This window comes from Dreissena polymorpha, chromosome 11 (genome assembly GCF_020536995.1).
Source record: "Dreissena polymorpha isolate Duluth1 chromosome 11, UMN_Dpol_1.0, whole genome shotgun sequence".
Lineage (NCBI taxonomy): Eukaryota > Metazoa > Mollusca > Bivalvia > Myida > Dreissenidae > Dreissena > Dreissena polymorpha.
This window is the reverse complement of record NC_068365.1, coordinates 38596647-38610951: the sequence shown is the minus strand read 5'-3', so window position 1 is coordinate 38610951 and position 14305 is coordinate 38596647. Positions and strand designations below refer to the sequence as shown.

General features: G+C 34.2%; 1 protein-coding gene and 1 long non-coding RNA gene across 3 annotated transcripts in view; both read right to left on the bottom strand.

The window, feature by feature from the left end:
• Nucleotides 1-3169: 3169 nt before the first annotated feature.
• Nucleotides 3170-7812, bottom strand: LOC127851482 (uncharacterized). Its single transcript, XR_008035789.1, has 3 exons — nucleotides 6274-7812; nucleotides 5803-5937; nucleotides 3170-5004 (listed from the first exon to the last, which is right to left on the bottom strand). It is a non-coding gene; the product is annotated as an uncharacterized LOC127851482 (long non-coding RNA).
• Nucleotides 7813-9765: 1953 nt separating this feature from the next.
• LOC127850355 (uncharacterized) overlaps nucleotides 9766-14305 on the bottom strand; it is a 41937-nt gene continuing 37397 nt past the window's right edge. For both annotated transcript variants that reach the window (XM_052383329.1, XM_052383330.1), the window contains exons 13-14: nucleotides 13714-13932; nucleotides 9766-12499 (exon numbers count right to left, since the gene is read on the bottom strand). In XM_052383329.1, coding sequence (XP_052239289.1) covers nucleotides 12428-12499; nucleotides 13714-13932 — 291 coding nt within the window. In that variant the 3' untranslated portion in view covers nucleotides 9766-12427. The remainder of the gene's footprint in view (nucleotides 12500-13713; nucleotides 13933-14305) is intronic.

Below are 14305 nucleotides of genomic sequence, written 5' to 3'. Positions count from 1 at the left end.
TTTGAAAGTACATGTATAAGGTAACATTTTAATTTATGTTGTCTGATGCATAGTAGCTATACTCTCAAGTTTATTTGTTAAGCCTCATAATGGTACACATAATGATGAGTGGCAGTCAAAGGCATATATACCACTTTGTATAATGAAAATGCGTATGTTATTTAAAAGTAGTGTTTTCGTTATGCAATATTTGTAAACTTTACAACAGAGGATCGTACATAAAATCATCTAAACCACAATAAAAGTGTCGAAAAGGCGTTGCTTAAGAATACAAAATTGTTACGTGTATAGCTTACAACCATACATTCTAGACTACAACTAGATTGTAAATAAAAATAATAATGGCATTTGTACATATTTCATACATACAGTTATGTAAGTTGCAATTCCCAAGTTTCATGTCGTGGAACTTATATAAATGTTTAATATGTTATAAAACATAAACACTACTCAAATATAATTATGCTCTTACAACTTACAGATCATTTGCCATTGTAAGTAATAGCGTTTCCGTTAATGTTGATGTGTGCATGTTGCATCTGATAAAACAATACTGATTCTTGTTTTTTGATTTCGCAGTTTTCAATCTTTATTTAATATAGCAAATATTGAAACTCTGGAAACTCTTTCAGGAAAGAAATTCTTGGTCTTAGCCACGACCACTGTAACAAGAGCACCGCCTTGCGGGTGCAGACCGCTCATCTATTTTCTTTTTAAAGGTGAAGGGACTCTCAATTTCAATCACAAAGGAGGGAGGGGTGGAGTGAAGAGGGGTGTATAGTGTGGGGTGTGGACATTTATTACATTATCTTCCAAAAATGCGAAAAAAATGGGAAAAAAAAACGAGGGGTGGGGGAGGGGATTCTTGGGTGCGATGGTTGGACGGTATTATTTCAAAAATAAAATAATAGAAATAAATATTGGTGTTTTTTAACCGTTTCAAATAAAAAAAATGGGGGTGGGTGGGGGGGGGGGGGGTAAAGTGTGAGGGTGTGGTGGTCATTTGTGAGATGATCTTAAAAAAAAATTAGGGTGGGAGGATTGGGGGGGGGGAGGGCACGGGGGATGGTTTGGGTGGAGTCTATTGTGGTATGTCAGGTAAGAGTAGTTTTGTCAAAGTATCAATCAAATCTAATCATAAATAAAGAAGTTGTGGCAATTTTAGAAAAATTTAATAATTTGACCTTGAGAGTCAAGGTCATTCAAAGGTCAGGGTAAAATTCAACTTGCCAGGTACAGTAACCTCATGATAGCATGAAAGTATTTGAAGTTTGAAAGCAATAGCCTTGATACTTTAGAAGTAAAGTGGATCGAAACACAAAATTTAACCATATATTCAAAGTTACTAAGTCAAAAAAGGGCCATAATTCCGTAACAATGACAACCTTATGATAGTTTGCGAGTGTTCCAAGTATGAAAGCAATATCTATGATAATTTAGGGGTAAAGTGGACCAAAACACAAAACTTAACCAAAGTTTCAATTTTCTATGTATTAAGGGCCCATAATTCCGTCCAAATGCCAGTCAGAGTTACATAACTTTGCCTGCACAGTCCCCTAATGATAGTTAATAAGTGTTGCAAGTATGAAAGCAATAGCTTTGATACTGTAGGAATAAAGTGGACCTAAACACAAAACTTAACCAAATTTTCAATTTTCTAAGTATAAAAAGGGCACATAATATTGTCAAAATGCCAGTCAGAGTTACATAACTTTGCCTGCACAGTCCCCTTATGATAGTTAGTGTTGCAAGTATGAAAGCAATAGCTTTGATACTTAAGGAAAAAAATGGACCTAAACACAAAACTTAACCAAATTTTCTAATTTTCTAATTTTTTTAAGTATAAAAAGGGCACATAATTCTGTCAAAATGCACACGAGTTATCTTACTTTGCCTGCCCAGTCCCCTTATGAAAGTAAGTAAGTGTACCAAGTTTGAATGCAATAGCATTGATACTTTCTGAGAAAAGTGGACCTAAACGCAAAACTTAACCGGACGCCGACGCCAAGGTGATGACAATTGCTCATATTTTTTTTTCAAAAATAGATGAGCTAAAAATACACCAATAATTAACATAAAATAATCAAAACTTGAATGTTCAATACAAATCATTGAGGTTTAAGGAGCAAATTGTCACAGATGAGTAAACCCTTGGACTTGCAGAAAACCTTTTTTTTTATCGTTATACCAAACAATAATGCACAATTATATATATTATTTATTATATTATGTTGTATCATGTCTAAACTAACAATTTAACAAGGCCTTAAAGATGAGGGTTCATATCATAATTACACATTCTAGCAGGATATGATTTATCTTTTTTAAGTGTATTTAAGTAAATAAATGCTGTTAAATATCGAATGATAAGTGATGTAAAAATTATTATTTCCTTCGTATGCCCGTGTATTGTAATAATTTGAGTCAACATTTATTTCCTAAATAACATCAGTCAATTAAACACATATTTAAGCAAACAGTACACATTTATTGAGAGAGTGTAAGCTTTCGTTTGAAATGAAATATGATAAGTTAGTATTGGCTAAGGTAAATGTTTGCTCTTTTATTGATGTTCAGTAAAGATTGCAGATTTATCAATACTGAATGGGACTTGTTCACAGTTGGAATCAAAGCGCCGTAGGCGCTGAAGGCCTGGGGCTTGATTTAGTGTGCTTGGGAAGAAGTTTAGTTCTTTAAAAAAAAGATAGTTCGACTATGTATATAGATGTCAATATATACATAGTCAAACTATCTTTTTTTAAGAAGACGTTTTGTCGGAAGTTTTATATCGATTTAGTATGTGTATGGATTATTCTAAACAGGTTTATAAAAATCAAGGCTGCAGCTGCATTTTTCAAAAAGTCACAATGGATAGTCGATCATTAAGTCATGGCCATCCTACATAGGCGATGAAGATATGTGGCTGGGAACGAGATTATGACCCATCTGGGTCTGACACTTTTTGTGTGTCATAAATGCTGAATGCCCGTTTTCGATGAAATGACGTCCTTATTCAACCAGTATCGGTACATGTTATGCTGATCAATTTGTGTTGATAATATCTCCATTGATCGCGTATCTGGATGAACATAATTAATTTCAAAGTACGGAATTAATTGTACTAATATTAATCCGTAAATACTCATGGTTGCCATGGGAACAAAAAATGTTATGTTTTCATATTTATTACTATTTTGAAGAATTTAAGAAAAAAAAAGCACAGAAAATCAACAAAATATGTTCTGGACAGATATGGAACATCATTAACATGTTTAATATATACATAATTATATGCACATTTTCTGGAAAAAGGTGTGTATTCAGAAATTGAACATTTTGTACAGCTATGAACTTAAAACTAAAACGAATAACTCCTCATGTTACAATTTGTGTTGTGTGTCTGTACTGCCAGACATTATTTTGTTTATTTAGCAATTCAATTTTGTTTCATGATTGATAAAATTAAGTAGACAAAAAACATTAAGTTAACAGTTGCTATGGAAACAGTAATTTGTGGATTGCATATACATGCTGTTTGTGATCAACAATGTATTTGAAGTTAATATATTATTAATCTTCGCATAAGTGTCAAACCAAATTCACTAGTGCATTTCATACGTAGAGATTCAAAAACATGATTTTCAACTAAAACAAAATTAAAGCAATATTATAAAGCACTACATATTTAATGGCACACGTCACTTATTAACTCACTATAGATTGAACTTTAAACACCAAAATATTCATTTACATGTAAAAATAAATCAAATACAAACATAACATGAACACATACATTAACATCACATATCTTGATGTTTAAATGAACTACAACAGTATTAGTGATATTATTTTAAGACCACAATATTAGCAGGCATACAATACAATGTATTTCTTATCTTGTAAAGAATATTTTATAGTTAGATCACTATGAATGATTTGTTTATCATTAATCAAACAAATGTGTTTACACGACACGGATGCCCCCAACTGTAACTTTGTCACTACATAAAAGCATAAGTGTGTAAATGTTTTTGAGATATACATCGCCTTTATTTTATTTAACTATTAGTTTGCTACATAACAGGTGTTCAATATTTAAATTTTGTTTGTTACATATGTCATCTGTTGCAGTTTGTAGATGTTTTTCTTCTGCCAATTCTTTGCATGCATGTGCGAACTTGGCCTAGAGACCATCTAGATACAACTTGTGAACAAGTTTGGTGAAGATCAGATAAAAACTACTTAAATTAGAGAGCGGACACCAAGCTGAATGTTTAAAACGCACTAAGTGACCCAGTGAACTAGTTTTATGCCCGGCATGCCCCATGTTCACACTTGGCGTAGACATAATGTAGATACAACTTCTGACAGAGTTTGGGAAAGATCGGATGAAAACTACTTGAATTAGAGAGCGGACACCATGCTGAATGTTTGAAACGCACTAAGTGACCCTATGAAACAGTTTTTTGCCCGGCATGACCCATGTTCGTCTTGACCTAGACGTTATCCGGATGCAACTTCTGACCAAGTTTGGAGATCGGATTAGAACTTCTTGAATTAGAGAGTGAACACGAAAAGTGTTACGGAAGGCAGACAGACTGACAGACGGACAGTGCAAAAACTATATACCGCTTGTTGGGGGCATAAATATATTTTCATGTATCTGACATGGTGTGCAGAAACAACAAAAAAAATTATTCCCTTCTCATACTTAATATATTACCTATGGATGACAGACTGATTGGAAAAACAACACAAGATACACATTGTTGATATTTTGTACTAAAATTCATGCACATCAATAAAAAAGTATTGTATTTATTCTTTGAAGAAAAATCACCTGTTAAGTCTGGATTAAAAAATCTTATCTGTTAAAAAATGTCAATCACAACACAACATGAACACAATATATTGTCCATATTATCATCCACACAGAGTCCAAACTGTCAGTAAACTTGGTAAGCTCAGGTTGCATCAGGATTTGCCAAATTCACTTGTAAAGATCTGCAATAATTAAAATAAAAATGACTGATTAGAAACCTTAAACAAACACATAAAAATACATATCGCCAGTAGATACCATAGGCTTGTCAACAATTTATTGAAATTGAAAACCATGTCATGTTTTAGTTTTGCCTTGACGCTTGTTTAACTTACTCTATGTGAAAATAACACAAGAAATATTATTAAAATTATATAATCAAGACGAAAAAAAGATTATTGCTGGGTACATTATACAATCTGAATCCTCAAGATATGCATAGTGAATAGTATATTGTCAATGTTTAATATTAAAAAATAGTATCCATACTTAACACCATAAAGGTAAACGTTCTGTGTTGGGAGAATAAAGCGCACCACAGTTAACATTTTCACGGATTTCTTTTTCAATATTTCACTATTTTAAATGGGATAAAGTCGAGAGCCGGCTGATTCGTGAGAGTTTTCTATAGGTATCATGATTTTTTGTAAACAAATCAGTATTTTTCAGTAATGTGCAATGACGCGTTTGAACGGTTAGAAAAATGTCGTATCAGTGTTGGGACTTCATATTACAAACGCGCGATTGCACTTTACTGAAAATTACTTATTTGTTAAAAAAAAAATCATAATATCTATAGAACACTCTCACGAATGAGCGAGCTCTCGACTTTATTCCATTACAAATGGTGAAATAATTCAAAAAGACATCCTTAAAAATGTTATCTGGGTCGCGCCTCATTCTCCCAACACAGATCTTAAAGTCACATGGTATACATGAAGGTGCAGTGTAAACAATGCAAGGTGTAAATCATATCAAACCTGCTATTTAGTAGAACATCATTTAGTGTTCGCACTCCACTTGTGCCCAATCTGTTTTTCATGAGGTGGATTTGGCACAAAGATTTGCAACATTAATTTGATTAGTTTTTACTACAACCTTGCCCAGTTCACAGTCTGTTAAATGTAATACAATACTTTTAAGTACATAAAATGAAAGTAGAATACGTCTAAGGGAATATATGCCCGTAAATTGTTCAACGAAATGTTAATATTGTCATTATAGAAAAGTTCAACAACAAATGATAAATTGAGAAGTGTTTAAGATTTTGACAACTACCTAAGCAAACAGACACATAAACAGCGTCTAAAATCGTCGTTATGACCGCCAAAACGGCTCATTCAAACATCATGATTGGTGTAATAGATTCATTAAACATGAAATTCCATCCTTTAAGACCAACTTTGATTTTTTTAATGAGAAAAACAAATGAAAAACTTATTTTAATTTACCTTTGACAAAAACCAGGAAGTTTATCCGAAAATGGTCACTGTAGACTGTGCCCTACTCACTGTATTCATTGTTATTTAAGCTGAGGTTAATTTAAACCATGTAAAAATCGAGAGAAAATAATGAAAATTTAAGTTCCACTGACTTATTTTTATTAGTTTAGATTATAGTTCAAAGTTAATGGCAAACAAGTTGTTATTGTTTTGACAAAGTCCGCGAAACGGTAGTTAGAGACCGTCAAGTGAGCAACTTATTCTCGCATGAATATGTAAACAATAAAAACTATGTCGTAGCCAATGCTTAACAAATTTGATTCAATAATTTTTTTACATGTATTACAGTAAAACTATTATTAATGGCAAACAAGTTGTTCTTGTTTTGACAAACTCCGCGAAACGGTAGTTTGAGACCGTACAGTGAGGAACTTATTCTCGCATGAATATGTAAACAACAAGCAAATTCATTGAATTGATATCCCCCGCCTATATACTTCTGGACAGAAAAGTGTTATATTTGACACTAAAAAAGCATTTTTTGAAGATACAAAGGGCCATAACTTTGTTAGTATCAAATGGTGTACAATGCCATTTGGCGTGCATCATCCTATTATCAATATATATACTCATACCAAGTTATGTGCTCCGAACACATAAGTGCCTATAGTAAAAAGCAATTTTTCAAGATACAAAGGGCCATAACTCTGTTTTAACAGATAATGTACAATGCCATTTGGCGTGCATCATCCTCCTATGCATATATATACTCATACCAAGTTTCAATGAAATCCGCCAAAGCACTTCCAAGATATGGCTCCGGACACAAAAGTGCCTATAGTAAAAAGCATTTTTTCAAGATACAAAGGGCCATAACTCTGTTTTTAACCGATGGTGTACAATGCCATTTGGCGTGCATCATCCTCTTATGCAAATATACATTCATACCAAGTTTCAATGAAATCCGCCAAAGCACTTCCAAGATATGGCTCAGGACACAAAAGTGCCTATAGTAAAAAGCATTTTTTCAAGATACAAAGGGCCATAACTCTGTTTTTAACAGATGGTGTACAATGCCATTTGGCGTGCATCATCCTCTTATGCATATATATACTCATACGAAGTTTCAATGAAATCCGCCAAAGCACTTCCAAGATATGGCTCCGGACACAAAAGTGCCGGACGGACGGACAGCCGGACGGACGGACAACGCCAAAACAATATCCCTCCGCCTCTGGCGGGGGATAATTAAAACTATGTTGTAGCCAATGCTTAACATTTTTGATTCAATAATATTTTTTTTACACTTTGTATGACACTGTCATGTTATATAGTGATGTTCTGTATTTACATGTACAAGCCGGGTTATTGTGATCTGCAAAGAACTAATTTTATTGCGCACGCACTTATTATAATTTGGTTTTGGCAGCCAGCCAAGTCAGCTTATCTCAGAAATCGGTATCAGTACACTACTATAGCCGAGGGGCTTTGCCCCAAGCCAAAAATGACAATTAAAACAAAAACAATAGGTTAAAGAATTATCCTATATATTCCAAAAAGCTTAATAACACTCCTGACTAAGAAGAATGTTAAATATATATATATATATATATATGTTCCTTTACCGACAAGCATCAAAGAAATTAGAAAACAAAATGGATTGTAAAGGCTTTTAAATGATAATGAAGCAAACCCACGTATTGCCCACAGAACATGAAAACTACCATCCAAATTCAAAAGACTGTGTAGCGTTGTGGTAACGGTATAGCTTTTGTTTCTATAGGTCCCGATTTCAAACCCTAGGGCAGGCAAATTTATATAAACAAATAAAAAATAAAATATTATTTTTTATTTTAAGTATTATAGTTGTGTTAGTAAACTCACTGAATGATCTGTTTTAAAATACAAAATCCGACTACACGGTTTTTTTTAAAGAAGACTGTGAAGCTATCAACAGTGGATGTACATTTTCGCTGTATATCTAATTTAAAGAGTTGTACCAAAGATTGGTCAAGTGCAATTTAATCAAGCGATGTGTTTGTGAAACACTATGTCCCCACATCTTTGACCTTTAACCTAAAGTGATGACCTTGACCTTTCACCACTCAAAATGTGCAGCTCCATGAGATACACATGTATGCCAAATATCAAGTTGCTATCTTTCATATTGCAAAAGTGTTCATTAAATGAGGGATTTTGACCCATATATTTGAACTTTGACCTTGAAGAATGACCTTGACCGTTCACCACTCAAAATGTGCAGCTTCATGAGATACACATGCATGCCAAATATGAAGTAGCTATCTTCAATATTGCAAAAGTTATGGCAAATGTTAAAGTTTGCACAAACAAACCAACAGACAGGGCAAAAACAATATGTCCCCCACTATAGTGGTGGGGGACATACAAATATTAATTATCTTATTTGATTAAATACCAACATTTTTTTAGTAATAACATGTATTTTTTGGACAATATAACATCGGCGATAGGCACTTTCAAGACTCATGTGTAATTATAATAGTGTTTTTGATAAAATTGGTTGAGAATCGAGAATTATGAAATATTTGATAGCATTAAATTAATACACCACTAGAGAATATGATACTGCATGAATATACACACAAGGAAAGTTAATATACAAACTACTTTCATGATGTCTCACTTTTTATGAGAAATCTATCCACATGTGTAAAGTATCCATATGAATGCCAAAAAATTTAAATAATTACTTTATAAATCTAGAACTTTATTGTCGCCATTTGTTTAGGATATATACATGTACCTGTTTTGAGGTGTACAAGGTGAGCATTTAATAACTGTCAACAACATTTTTAGACTTTCGGAAATGCATATGGCTGGGAACGAAATTTGAACCATCTGGTAAAAAAGTGACTTTCCTGCTCAGCTCATTTAATGAAAGTGCAATACCTGACAAATCAAAATCTGAAATTTGAATTCCTAATATTGACGAAGTTCTGATATGTTTTTATGTTTTGTCAAAAAAGCACTATAATTGATGTTTTTTAATACATGTAGTGACCTATTTCTTTTATGTTATGCTTACCAAACATTCATTTGTAAGTTGTCAAACACATAAAGATACATTAGGGAGCAAAATATAAACCAGACAAAGTAAATAGAGAATAATAGGTTGGTGACGTGAATGGAGAATGGTTATCTGGCAAGTCGGAGGAATTTATAAGATCCTCCGACTTGCCAGATAACCATTCTCCATCCACGTCACCAACCTATTATTCTATTTATCCTGTCACATTTCCAACATTCCTTGAAATGTTTCTAAAATATCTAATTTCGAGTACTTTGTGTTTAAATATTTAATATGGTAAACATCACGCGCGAAAAAAAACATGGTGACGACACGTCAGGCAAAGCGCTTAGGCTAGCTTCCATCTTGTACAGACACACAGAAATCGAGTTATTAATTCAATACACAAAGACGAAATTATGCTGATTAAATAATAATGTTTAAACAAACAGTTCTTTACATGTATTTTATTAATAAAAAAAAGTATATTTTATTAATAGAAAATAGTAAATGCATGCGCATGCGCGGATAGCAACCGACGGATATTCGAGGTCACATGGTCATGAGTATGAGTATGAGCGTGTTCGCAAATATCCAGTTATAACCATGTCCTTCAAAGTGATTTTGGAAGTTGAAAGTTGGAAAGTATCAAATGCGTGGACAGTTTTCGGACTAGAAGCAGAACCAAGTCTCATTGTTCAAAACGTGGTTTGTTTAATTCTAAAAACAATTACCGGTAACATTATCAACAATTATCAATATATCAACAACCAATGTGTGTTCCTTCCATGTCTAACATACATAAAACAAGTTTTCCCAAACAAAATTACAATGGTTGATTCAAATGTTTAACCTCTTAAAATCCTTAACAATTAAGACAAGAGCTCTGCGGTTGGAGACAGATGCTCTCCCCCTCCCCCCCCCCCCTGTTCGTTATAGTAAATGGCTTGAGAATATTGTCTGTCTACTATCTACGGTTCAAGGAATATACATATGTGAAGTATCAAGGCAATCAATCAATTCGTTGCCCTTATTGTGACAGTGACCTTGACCTTAAACCTTGTGACCCTAATTTCAATAGGAGTCATCAACTGTCCATGGCCAATGCAAATGGGAAGTATCAAGCCAATCCCTGAATCAGTTGACAACTTACTGATTGGGATCCATTTCACACTTAGTGTGACAGTGACCTTTACCTTTGATCTAGTGACCCCATTTTCAATAGGGGCCATGTACTGTCCAGCGCCAATGCACATGGGAAGTATCAATCTAATCAGTCTCCCAATTCACAAGTTATTGATCGGAAACAATTTTCACTCTTAGTGTGACATGTGACAGTGACTTTGACCTATGACCTAGTGACCCCAATTGAAATAGGGATCATCTGCTGGCAAAGGCCAATGCACATGGGAAGTATTAAGCTAATTGGTAAATCCATTCACAAGTTATTGATCAGAAACCAACTAGTCTACTAGCAGACCCACTGACAGACATCCAGTAAAACAATGTATCCCCTCTCTGAAGGGGGGCATAAAACATTGAAACAGAACAACCAAATATTGCACAATAAATTAGTTTGCATGAGATGATAGAAAAACCTATATGCATAAACATACTTTTATTTAAATCATTACATTTGTACAAAGATCTCTCAATAAATACTGTCACTATATACTTCGATCTATAGCATAGAAAGATACTTAAAATACCAACTCAAACATTTAACACAACAACAACAAGGCTTGTCAAAGGACAAGACATATGACACTGTAAAATATGCTTGGCAGAGGGAGTGGAATAAACTAATTACTTAGCAAGGAACTGGACATATATCTTCGATAAGGGTTAATTTACCTCATAAAACAAGAGATAAAACTACAACGGAAGTACACACAACATTCACATTGTTATAAGTAATATGACTTTGTATGCTAAAAAGCATTAGAGGAAAAAGAGCATGAAAAATGAACATTTAAAGAACATGTTTTTTAATAACAAATTGATGAACCTTTCACTTTTGTCTCTGATTAATAAACAAATATTTTGGGCGCATATTACAATTACTAATATAATGTCATTATTACTCCCTTTTGACAAGCTATATATAGATGTGATTTAGACAAATATTCTTAGTGGCTATATCGATAAATGAATTAGGCACTATTGGTGCCATTTCATTCAAAGACATAGTAGTACTATAAAGCCTGGTAGAGAGCCTTTGGCGCCTGATATAATAGCTAATGATCTCAATATGTTTGTGGGCTTTGTATAATGAACATTGTAACATGCATTTTTGACATGTTATATGTACTCTCCCGATGTATATAAACAAAGCAGTTATTTAATGGTAATACTTTTATCATGAAATTTCTTATTATATCTTGATGCATGTTTCTATGATAAACATCATGTGTATTCATATCTAGCTATACCCCATACACTTTATATTGGATAAAATCTATTAAATATCTAGCTATTCTCCCCACTCATTTACTACATGTACATAGTGCATAAAATCCATAAAACTATTATATACCTTATAAATATTACATACATACAAACATGTACAAACCGGTATCCATTCACTATCTATCACAAGCTGACAACAGACAAGAGTCCTGACAGACAAGCTGACAACAGACAAGAGTCCTGACAGACAGAAATGAATTACGCCATGTTCCATATTCATCACAATTTTAACCCTTTGAGCGCTGGAACCGGATTTTGAAGGCCTTTGCAAACAGTTTGGATCCAGATGAGACGCCACAGAACGTGGCGTCTCATCAGAATCCAAACTGTTTGCTATTCTGATAGTATTCTTTGAAAAAAATCGAAGAAAATGCAAATTTTATAAATTTGGCAGACGACATTTTAGCAGACGACAAATTTCCCAGCATGCAAAGGGTTAAGCAGAATATGTTAGCTCAGTTTAAAGCCTGAGGCTTATTGAAGCATTCTCAAGTCTGTTTCCTGGGTAGAACCACTACCTAGTGTCTTTGAGGGAGATCTAAAGAACAATCCTACATTGGGGTTCGAACCCATGACCTCCTTCTTGCAAGGCAGCCACCATATCCAATATCCCAGTGACTTTTTTTAACGTTTTGTGTTCTTTTGTCAGTGGACCCTTCCAACAAGTCTGAACTGCTCCAGCAGGGTCTCTAGAGAAGGCCTCTCTGCAGGCACCTCCTACAATGAATGGATGAACCCTTAACCACTCAGAAACTCATGTTAACACATTTGTTGTTGCTTAGATAATCTAAGGAAATTTAAGACCTTTCTTACTAGATTCAAGTTTTGTTTGTTTTTTGTACTGATGAGCAGCAAACAGCAATAAACCTGAACAGACTGTGAGTTACTTGCAGGCTATTCTGTTTTAATGCTGGTTGCAATTAGCCATTTTTTGTTTTGCTTCTAAGCAAGAAAGGTTTATAGCCAGCATTGACAACATGACACTCTTGGGGATAATACCAGATGTATTTATAATGTGTGGAATATAGCAAAAATGCACAGTAAAATCACGCCATTGTGTTGTTGATTGTCCTGTTGTTTTATTTAAGCTATTTCGTGTTATTATCGCCTTCTTTGAGACAGAGACACTTACTGATGAGACAATTAGAATACCAGGTATCTGTAAATTAAACATAATTAATATTTATTACCTCACAACGAAAACAGTTTTTTTTTAAACAAAATCACACATTAATAAGTTCTCATTGTAATGTACATAAGAATCACTCGAAATTATAGAGAGAACTTTGTTGATGTTATAATTCCCACGTTGGGATAGGACATAAAAAAAAAGACAAATTAAGGCCAAAAGTCAGGAAAGTCTGAAGGCAATTTGGTTACAATATAATGAGGTTGTAATCATAAGGTATGTATAAGTCTATGGAAAGACAATGAAAGAAAGACAATAAAATAGTGGCATTACAAAAGCAATGTTTAACGAAAGATAAGTATTCACATTAAAAACTTTAATGAAAGGAACGATGCATGCTTATTTGAATGTTCTAGACTGTTGAAGAGTAATAGTGTAAGACCACCTTGTGTGAACAGTCAGACAGACATGATCATTGCTTGTGTGAACAGTCCAGACAGACATGTTCATTGTAGTTTCAATGTTTACCTCTACCTGGTGCAGAGGTATTAAGGTTGCACATGACCTTTACCCTGCTTAGTTACTTACTTCACTTGTAAACTTTTGTACACATTTTGATTTTAATTAAATATTTATAAGATTCCACATATACTCCCCCACCCCAACCCAAAAAACAACAGGCCTATCTATATAAGAAAACAAATATTCCATGCCATTTCTGAAAGACGATGGGGAGGGCAGGGGGACCAAAACGAACAAATCACTGAGAAGTGAGCCAACGTGTCTTGTAAATCAAACTCACCTTCCAGCAGCCCCTGATCACATGAGCTGGTCCCTCCTGCAGCCCCTGCAGCTCCCTGCTGAAACCCTTTTGACAATTTTTCAACACTGAATTGTGGACTTTGTCTCTGCCCAGGTGCCTGTGCTTGTCCAACATGGGAGAGCCAGTAACCATTTCATAGAGCAGAAGGCCTGCTCCCCAGCTGTCACTCTCCAGGCATACAGCGTTGTTTCTGATCAACTGCAATACATGAAGAATGAACTGCATGTGGCTTCTACAGTGATAACAAGATATTTTTTTAATATGACACTAAATTTTGTCATCATGTGACTAACTTTTGAACTGGGCCAAGAAGTCATCAAGACAAATTTTCTAAACAAGTTTCATGAAGATTTAACAATAAATGTGGCCAGTAGCCATATAGGGAAAACTAAACTGCCCCCTGACAACCATGTTTTTAAACGAGCCATACCCATTTTCAATCTTTGCCATATCAACAGAACAATTTTCAGACCAAGTTTCATGAAGATTTGGACTAAAAATGTGACAGAGTGGTAACAGGGTTTCACAAAAGACATTAAAGGAAAAATGCCCTGCCCCTTTGTGGCCAGGT